Raw genomic sequence first — 10,660 nt, forward strand, 5'->3', positions numbered from 1 at the left:
CATAACTTAATATTCATTTTATTAATCCTTTATGCCGATCATAATAAAAGTCTCGAACCAATGATGAACTCTAAGGCGAGCATAAGTTGGTTATTGTGGTCGACAAAAACATGAAGGGAATGGTCTTTAAATGTATTTAATAAGGCCACTAATAGTATCTTTCATAAGTATTTGTGTCACACATCTTGTACGACTCTATATGCCCTCACCTTCCCAATCCATCACAAATACAAGACCATTAAAGCAACACCTATAAATAAGATTGATAAACTAAGAGTTTGTACATAACTTAATGGACATACATATATGTTCAAAACAAGATAAAACTTTACATGCAACCCACATGCTCTTGCACACTCAATCTAGGGCATGATAAAGTCCACAATGACTTAACAAATTAAAACCTTCATCTCTTGAGAATATGAGGATTCAAGAACATCAAGGTTTATCTGAAACATTTGGGATACTTGTACTGGGAGCTATGTAACATGCGCCTAAGATATCTTTGGTTATGCTAAAACTAAGTCCCAAGGTCCACACCCAATGTTTAGAATCTAACATGTTGTTGTGGATTGGAACCACTATAGGGCTAGGAAAGAAAACTTTCCTCCCAACACAAGGTAAACCTCTATAGGTTAGCAAAGGGACAAACGAGCCACCCCTTAGTAAAAAAAACTCACTCTTCATATGAGTCTAAGTCCGACTCCCTCATTCACTTTATCCCAATGAATTGTTCATCATAAGAGAGAGTTTTCACAATCTTGATATGGTTTCTTACTGTAAAGGATTTCATCATCTTTCAAGAATGCATAATAGAGTTTTTGAAAAACAACTCTCCATCAAGAATAGGTTCACATGATGTTCTCCACATTTATGCCAAAATAGTTCGTGTGAGAAGGCGAAACTAATAGATCAAACAAAAAAAATTTCAGAATGTGTTACCTATTAGTATTGTTAAATATCCGACCAGCAATTTGAATATATTTGCACACACATGCACACATAATAATCATTTGCTCAAAGCAACATCTTATAAAACTTCCCACACCTCAACTTGCCACGCATGCACATTACTACCATGCATGCACGTGTATTAAAAAATTCAATGAAAAATTTCTAACACAAAAGATCTCCAAAAAGAGAAATGTTATCATTAATCAGAAAATAAAGTTACATGCGTCTTTTGGAAATCATATTTTATGCTTAGGTAAAATTTGCTAGAAAATGTTAATTGGTCAAAACGAAAGTTGGTATGAGTCTCTAATGTGAGTAACTAAATGGCTAGGGCCATGAATGTTTACTCACTTTGTTTGAAGAAAGATAGAATCTACAAGGGAATAACCATAGTACGTAAAATTCGTGTTCGTCTAGAATAACATTTGTTTTCCTATGTTGGAAAACGAATGCAAATGTTATTCAAACATTCTTGTGTTTTTTTCCCATTTTTTAAATGTTTTTTTTTTCATTTTTAGGCTTATTTACCTCATAATAAATAGTTAATCCAAATGTATGGTATTTATCATTCTTTGAGGGTGTTTTTCTTATGCGAATGGTTCAATCATTCCCGAATGCGAATGCACGTATGGCACGTATGGTTCATACTATGGGAATAACCTCTCATGGCCCATGGGCCTACCAAGGAGACTTTTATATGAGTTAGTCTAATTGCCATATCAATTTATAATCGATGTATAACATGGATTCTTAAATGTGCATCCATTCCCATCATGGCTCTTTAATGTTGTGAATTCCTAACCCTCCATGTGGCACTTGCCCATGGGTGTACCTCGCTTCTTATGGTACCTCTACTTATTCGGGTATGGACAACAAACCCAAGCATGAATACCTGTACAAGAATATATGAAGTGGATGAAAACATGTAAAGGTATGTGGCATCTTTTTGTTGCTCTTAAATAGATCCATTTTCATGTAGGGAAGTGCCTCTCTACATTCAACCAAATCATTATGTAAGCATGGCCATTTTGATGGTTGTTTGAATGAATCTTTTTTCTATTATTGATTACTTATGTTAGTTGACTTATTTGCCCATCCAAATGTTGGGCAAATTCCATTGTTGGACAAGGGCAACGAAATAGACACCCCCATGACCACCATGTTGATTCTACAAAACAAATATTACTAATAGAACATAATATTGGGTGGTTAACATGGTTAAGTAAATTGATTCAAGTGTTGATATACATATTTGTAGCTGGAAACATGATGGTATTTCACATTCATTATACAAATAGTCTACAAGAGAAACCAAACAAGATAAAATAGAGGGACATTGTTTATGAGGAAATATACACTAATCACAATTGAAATAAATTGGACCTATGATAGCTCTATACCCTACGCAATGAATCAATAAGTGGATTCATGCAGCTCTCAACCAATACAACAATCACATCTAAGAGGTTCCCCGATGTTACAGATGGTGGATGGCAATGTAAAGTGGATATATCAACCTCCCCGATGGTTGTTCCCTCCTACGGTACCAAACATAGAGGTAGGTGCTGAATTGTGAAGTGATTGGCGGGTGTCTTTGCTAAATTTGGGTGTGTGAGGCTCATGTTGATGGGCGTCTGTCGAGTAATTATGTGATGAGGCTTTGTTGTTTCATTTATACATGATGTTTTGTAGTAGCCATTGGAAAGTGGCTTGTAACATATGAGTTGTATATTATTCCATGTACTTTTTCTTAACAAATGGAAGTAGAATTTTTTTTTGGAAAATAAAAAACAATTACATCTAAGTATAATTGCATGATATCAACACTATAGTTTCTGATATCTATAAATTCTCGTGTCATGTCGATAACGATGGCAATACTTTCATGTAGTCGACCATTGGATTCGAGTATAAGACTATCTGTACATAGACTAATTATATGTTACTGAAAGAAAAACTATAGCAAATTCAAAATTGAGATATAACTGATTTTAGTTCTTCAACTTAATGCTTAACGCCATTTTACATTTATTTATTTTTAATGGAATAGACCTCTTTACCTTACGTGTCCCTTAGTATTTAACATCATCAAGTTTTGGAGGCCAAGTATATAAATGTGGTGGGGATGTTTATCCCACTCCACCTAAAAAAACCTTTGTGCCTCTTCTAAGCCTCTAGTTTTTTGAGGCAAACCTATTATATCCTAGAGTCTAGACGTGTTGGTCAATGTGGAGGGGGCATTTTAGGCATGCCCAACAATCTCCTATCCCCCACCACATCATATTAGGTTTTTGAGCCTCAAATTAAACAATTTCCCAATCCTTGACCTATAATCACCACACTTAAATAAGTATGACAATGCTCATCTATAAAGCTCATGCTAGGATGATATTTTTAAAAAAACACTATGTTGAAACTTGAACTTACGTGTTCATATATATTTTATAGTGACCTTTGAGAGGGGAAGAGAAAAGTAAAGAAAACAAACGCTAGATACATTTTGTACACTTAGAATTCTTTTAAAAGGGTTGTCACCACCAAGATTGACTCAGAGGTTTCCCGATGGTAATATCAAGTACTAGTAAAAACAACTTACCTCGATGACTAGTAAGTGATACAAGTGTTGTCAAGTGAGGTTGAGGTGGACTTGAGAGGGATTGATGATGGTTTTGGGGCGAGGCTATTAGGGTGGAGGCAAACACGAAAGGAAGGGATGGTGGGCATGAGTGATGAGCCATAACTATTCCAACAAAAGGGCTTGTCAACCTGCATGAAAAAGCCACGAAAGGGCAATAGCTCCACTTGTGCAACCATAATGTTAGTACATGGAACTGTGTCACTACATGCAAAATGAACAGGTCTACCCTTGCTATATGTGCCATGTATATTGTGGTAAGTGACACCCATCACTTGAACGGCTGAGCTCATGTTTTTGCAATGACCACTTGATGTCGTGCCACAATAGAATTGGTCGATGATGATAGGGTTGCTAATATTCTCCACCACAACATTGTAGTATGTTATGCCCTTCACGACACCCAACCCGCCCTACACACAAGTGCACACGTCCACCTCCATATCATGCTTTGAATTTCCTTGTGTGTTTGTGTATATTAACATGAATAACACATGCATTTAGTTTTAAATGCCCACATATTGTTGGTGTTGGGGATAGATGTCTTCACTTACAAATTTACCGAAAATTCTAGGCTTCAAATTAGAGTTGGAAACATTAGCAATTTAATGAACAAAAATAATTATGCATGCTAATAAAGGGAAGTCGAACAACTAGAAAGGGGATCTTCACAGACATTGCCACATGATCTTTGAATTCACATGTGCCATATTCTCATTGTGTAGCATCATACATATATGAATATATATAGATTATATCTAGGAAAGATCGAATTCACATGTGCCATATTCTCCTTGTATAGCAGCATACATATATGAATATATATGTACAGATTATATCTAGGAAAGAGAAAGTGTGGTAACTTCCCCTCAAAAGAGTAGTATATAGAGTCAAATAATAGACAAATTAAGTAACACTTTTTCTAGGTTATAAGAGTTGTTGGGATACTTTTGTTGAAAATGAGGTGGGGACTAAGACCACTTTGGTGAGAAGGCCAGAGTGAGGGTTGATGAATTTTTGGTGGTCTATGATGTAATTTGTTTGCTAACTAATGCGAAGTAGTGTTTTTTTAGAAAAAAAAACACTTTTTCTAAAATTGAACCTTTATAAAAGGGGAGTGGTAATGTTGTGATTTGTGAACTTATGAGTAAATAGGGCCCCTCATATGTGTATAAATATGATCATACCCAGAGTAGTTTTTATTATATCGAAACTAATTAGATCAAACCTTGACCACATGCTAGTTTTTTCCTCCCTTTCATAATTTGAGTTGTACACCTTGTTCATGCTTCACATTGACATTGTTCAGTTGTTTTATGGCCATGGTTCAAGAAAAGTATCCTTCAATAGTCAAAAGTTTCTAAGCTTTCACAAGGGTAGAATCACCTTATATACGAGCCACGTTTATGATATTTTCCCTAAATTCTACTTTACTCAACATGAGGATAATAAACAATGAATCATTTGTATTAGGACATTCTCAAGTTCAAATCAACAAATTCGTCACTTAGATGTTTTTTGTTTAAAATAAAATTTACTTGTATGCCAAGTCATTATGCAAGAGTGATTTTGCAATTTACCTGCCATGTCTTGATCCTTAGACCATTCTGTGAATTTTTAATAGCCACATCATGCACACTAACATTTGAAACACAAGCTTGTGTTTGATCACGCCCTAGTCCACCCAAACTACACACATAAAAAATGATATTTACATATGACATCTTCAAAGTTAAAAATCCTGTTCTTCATTTTGATTACTTATTGGTTATTGTTGTTACCTGATACCATGTCCAGCTTCACAAACTATGTGATGAATATCCAAATTTGCACTTCCAGTTTGAATAGAGATACAATCATCACCTAGGAAAATAGAGATGTGTTAATTTGATTGCTAATTGTTGTTGCGAATATAGTACTTATATTGACTTCAATTATGTAAACCTATAATCAATCTTCTTGATTGAATGAAGTGAAGTTTGAAACCATTTTGTCCTAGGAAACCCTCCTTCATTAATGAATAGCCAACCATATACAATCATAACTTTTTCGTGTCTCATGTAGATGGAGTCGAGTTAGTTGTTTGGGACATTAAGTTTGTTTACTTCATGCAATTCAACTCAATGCTTTGACTGAAACTATCGAACGGACCTCAAATTAGACAAGACTACTAGTTCAGTTTAAGCATATCATTAACAATAGGAAAAGAAACTAACAAGGGTTGCCCTAATAACGACAAATGAACTGGAAAGAGCCTAGCTTGAAAATTCTGCGACCTCGCCATACAAATTGTAGTTTGGAGAGACATCCTCTACAACAGACCAAGCCCAAGTCTCTTGGAAAGGAGTGTTAGAGAGGGTGAGAGCCTTGTTGAGCTCGAACCTTATTAGTCCACAAGGTGTCATCGACAAGTTAGGTTGTTTGGGAATGCAACCCTAAGTGGGTGGTAAATTCCATCCCAGGCTAAATACAAGCAATATAAGTCATGTAAATGCTTTCCCCCTTCCTTTTGGAATATCCAACGGGTTAACGATACCATTTGGTTTTCATTATTAGGGTTTATTAACGTGAGAATTAAAATGTGTTTAGTGCATAATCTTAGACTTTCTTTATCATTATGGGCCAAAAACAATGCTCTTCAACTAGTACATGGATCTTTCTATGTTAGTAAGCTACATATAGATATAGAAAAACTGAAAACATGCTTAAACCAACCCCATGTTATGCACACAATCGTTTGTCAACATGTCATTTGGAATTTTGAAAGTTGTTGCCTTGTAAATGTGCACAATGAAAGAGTGTACACATATTGTATAAAAGACTTTAGATGTCTTGACATATCGCTACATGTAGATATGTTATGTTGCCTTAATAAAATTCTAAGATTTATAAATATGTGTAGAATGGTGTCGTGGATTTAAAACTTGTGTTGTCTAATGTTAAGGGTCAATCCTACTGTTGAGCAATCTTGGTCATTTTAAAGATGGATAGCACATGAAAATTTTACATAGTTATCTAAAACAAACTTGTCTCCGAATGCAACCACTTTTGTTGTTGTCTATGGAATAGCTTGGAATGTGTCTATGGAATAGCTTGCAAATTAGTTGACTGTTTTCCTCTACTTTGAAGTACATAGATTTGTTTCCTCATCCATTGTCTTACACAAGACGGATTGGGAAAAAAATATTTTGTATGTTGTAGTTGTTATGACTCTTTTTTTAACTAATGGAATGATATTTTATTTTGGGAAAAAAAACAACCTTGTGGTTGTATGTCTCATTGTTTCCAATAGACGATAACGGTGCCCTTTAAAAGGGAATAATATGTACATATAAAATTTGAGGTTTGCACAATAGATGCATTATTTTGTTAAATAAACTGAAAACTCAAAAACGGGGTTGGTTTGCTTACCATTTGAGATGTGTGAATCATGAATTTCAACATTTTTGGTGTTTTGGAGGTGGATGCCATCAGTATTGGGGCTATTGGCAGGGGCATTGATACTGATATTCTTGACAGTGATGCCAACACAACTATCAAATTTGAGGTGGGTTTGGGGACTATTCCGAATGTGGATATTTTGAACAGTGATATTGTTACTTTTATAGAATCGAAGGGCCTAACCAAAACCAAGGGAAAAGATTAAACCAATTGTTAGATGTTGGGAACTTGTGTGAAATGGAAGGTTGTGGTATAAAATCATGGGGTAACAAAGGAGCTTACTGTGGGGCGAGCAGAGTATTGTGTACCCTGGTAACAAGAGTATTAAAGTTTATTAAATAGGGGAAAATTACTTTATAATTAGTATTGAAAAGTTCTTGTACGACACTTCTCGACTAATATAAGAAACTTACTTTGTTTTGCCATAAACGCTACATTTTGTGCTTAGAAAGCAAAATGTATTATATCAAGCTAGGTGTGATATCCAAGGAGCAAGTGGTTGATGATCTTATTTTCTCGACTAGGTATAATACACCTTACCTTTTGAAGCACATGGTGTTGAACAATATGAAGAAAAATTTGTTCTAGTATTTAAACAATGCAGTATCTCATGTCATACATAGAGAGCAACTTCAATCAATCCCTCATAAGTCAAAATGTTTGGCAATTAGATCTCCAAGGAGAAGATAACGATGTAATGACCTGGGAGCTAGAGAAAGCTGACCACCAAGGGGCACCATTGCCATTGATTGTACCACGACCGATGACTAGCATCTGGTGAAGCTTGGAGAAGGTGATCCATTGGACTAGTCCTTTTGTGGTGCTCCCCCATTTGCTAGGATTGTTGGGTGCCACAATATCCCCATCTATCTGTAGGTCATGGCAATTGTGCATGTAAAAGAATAGAAAAAAATGGATCATGGAGCAAATTACAATCTAGCATACAAATACACACAATCACCATAACAAAGGGTGATACAACTCAAACATCAGAATTACTTTGCTCATCACATCATCCCATTTACTTTTAGGATCATAAAGGGAGACGTGTTCATGGACATAATCGATCGTGCAAATTGTCCACATGCTAGAAACAAATTGCACACATGTTTTATTGTTACTAGCATCCATGACTATAAAACAAGAATGATAAACACATCATTCAGATCATAAAGAATGGATGCACCACTCAAAACATTGCAAACTTTGTTTGGAGGCTCTACGGTTTCTTGGCATTTGCATCATAATCTCCCAATGCACATTCTTTGCCTTCATGCAAGTCCCCCTCTTTATAAGTATATGACATTCCATGTGCATAATTAAGTGTTTTGTAGTGTATCTGTAATCATGTGCTTGTGTGGCTCCTAATACACATTACACTAGCACTATTAATAGCATGTGTAGTCAAATTGTAATAACCTTTGTCAATATAAGTAGTGATAACAATACCTTAAAGATTATGTTGGTCGCACAAGGTCCTACAAATTTTATTGGACGGATGATGAAATTAAAATATTGAGGCACTTGAAAGATCGCAAATTCCACTTGACAAGCCTCTTGCCACGTCGCAAGGAATGCCTGCGTAATACAAACATTTTTATTATGCTAGTATTAGCATTTTATGGTATCAAATATCGATGTTCCCATCAGTGATCCACAACCTTACCTCCCTCGTCACATTGCAACAACTCATTAGATCTTTTGTCTTCAATATTAGCTTATTTTAACCATTTATATCTCTTTCGGCACCCAATCTACTATCATATTTGGGCCTACCCCTAACATTAATTTGGTTTCTAATGCACAAGTACTTGCTCATAGCATTAATATTCCACTAAAATGCTTAAGTTATGAACTTCTACATGGGGTACTACAAACCCGGGACGACACCTTCATCCAAGGGTAAGGCTTTCATGGCCCGAGATACCTAAATATGTATATCTTGTCGTGCATAGATAAGTTCAATGTGTTAAAACTTAGGCCCAAACCCATGGATGTTGTTGGGAACTATAGATTGAAAATAGACAATACTTATGTGTACATCTTACTTGCCTTTGTATCATCCGCCTCTCCATCTCCAATGGCTCCATATGACAACACATTGAATATCTTAGTAGAAGGAGCATGAAAACTTTTTTCTTTCATCCTCTTTACTCCTTGGAATTTTCCACCTTGTTTGGTCTCTTGCTTTGTTTGATGATGAGTCTTCCTTGTGTGACCTACATCATTCATGTAACTAGAACTATGTCCCTTGTATAGCTCGTTATGAATGTCTAAATGTGTAGAGGCTGCACTCTTCTCAACCATATTTAAATCCATCATGACCAAGAGATACAAAAGAATTTCAACGGTCATGATTATGCCTTTTAAGTTAATGAATTGATGATCATATAGAAATTAGTGCATCTTCAAATGGGGCTATACAAAATCCATGAGAAATGAACTCAAACCATAGCTTAATCATGCCTATAGCAATAGCAGAATTAGAGTTTGTGTTGTGTGTAAGATGGAGAAAGAAGAGGAATTATAGGAATATCTAAGGAAGAATGATTGGACTTGAACTTGAAGAAACTTAAGTTTGGAATGAATTGTGGGATCAACGTGTGAGGATGTCTCATGATGTGAATGTTATATAAATAATAGGGTCGTGACTCGTGAACCATGGTCATGCCAAAAGGCTTGTGCTAAATGAGAAGGAGAAAATAAGGTAGTGCATTTCGTGCAAATCTCGAGGAAGAGGGAAACGAGGAAGAGTTATAGATATAGACCCTCCTTCCAATATGCATACTTCATTTTCTAATATAATCCTAGGATGTGACCATGTCAAAAGGCTTCAGATAATCGAGAAAGAGAAAAAGGTGGTGTCTTTTTTGCAAAGCTCGAGAAAAGGGGAAATGAGGAAGAGCTATAAGTGGAATTCATGGCACCATTATTTATGATTCATTTTCTAATATAATCATTGGAATTGATATGTATCATTTGTTTTCTAATGTAATCTTGTTGTTCTTGCGGAAATATTAAAAACAACATCAGAAAAGAGTATGGAGGAGGGACTAATAAGTAACCTAACACTTTCAAGCAGAAGAATGGGATGAACATGTGAACGATGGATGATAAATAAATAATTGGATCATGATCGTGCCTTATAATGTTGAGCTACTTGTATGCACAAACATTGTTGGTAGTTGATTTGTGTGTGGGCCAAGCTCTCCCTCTACATTTTAACAAGTAATGGGTAATAAATTTAAGACTAATTAAAACATCAACACGCTTGTTTTCATGCTTTAACATTATTTACCATGGGTAGCTCTTATATTGTAATCTTATGGCATCTAATGAGACTAGAATTTAGCAACATTTAGTATTGGTATTAGAGTTATACTCGATGGGATAATCTTTGTGTTTAGCATACATGTAGCGAGGAACCAAACATCAAACTCAAAAAACCCACAAAATTCCACTTCACATGTTTTGTATGAGATAGCTACATACTGCTTTCTTGATAATATTTTCATTCAATCAGTGAGAACTAAGAACAATTATAATCACAAAGTTTTCATTCCACATACTGATGTTTTTTATAAGTCATATGGGCAAATATCAAGATAAATGTGCACCACACCCATAGAA

General features: G+C 35.4%; 1 protein-coding gene across 1 annotated transcript; it reads right to left on the bottom strand.

Moving 5' to 3' along the window:
- Nucleotides 1-2,778: 2,778 nt before the first annotated feature.
- LOC147859454 (polygalacturonase At1g48100-like) lies at nucleotides 2,779-9,657 on the bottom strand. The gene is made up of 9 exons (XM_087325902.1): nucleotides 9,083-9,657; nucleotides 8,480-8,608; nucleotides 7,733-7,900; nucleotides 7,313-7,339; nucleotides 7,001-7,208; nucleotides 5,371-5,452; nucleotides 5,170-5,278; nucleotides 3,551-4,002; nucleotides 2,779-2,874 (listed from the first exon to the last, which is right to left on the bottom strand). Exons 1-8 carry the CDS (start codon nucleotides 9,383-9,385, stop codon nucleotides 3,559-3,561), a joined length of 1,470 nt encoding a protein of 489 aa, XP_087182028.1. The 5' UTR covers nucleotides 9,386-9,657; the 3' UTR covers nucleotides 2,779-2,874; nucleotides 3,551-3,558.
- Between the last annotated feature and the right edge of the window lie 1,003 nt (nucleotides 9,658-10,660).

The sequence above is a fragment of the Azolla caroliniana genome, unplaced genomic scaffold (assembly GCF_043228905.1).
Source record: "Azolla caroliniana isolate FFs.n. ecotype wild unplaced genomic scaffold, voAzoCaro1.0.p SCAF_10, whole genome shotgun sequence".
NCBI lineage: Eukaryota > Viridiplantae > Streptophyta > Polypodiopsida > Salviniales > Salviniaceae > Azolla > Azolla caroliniana.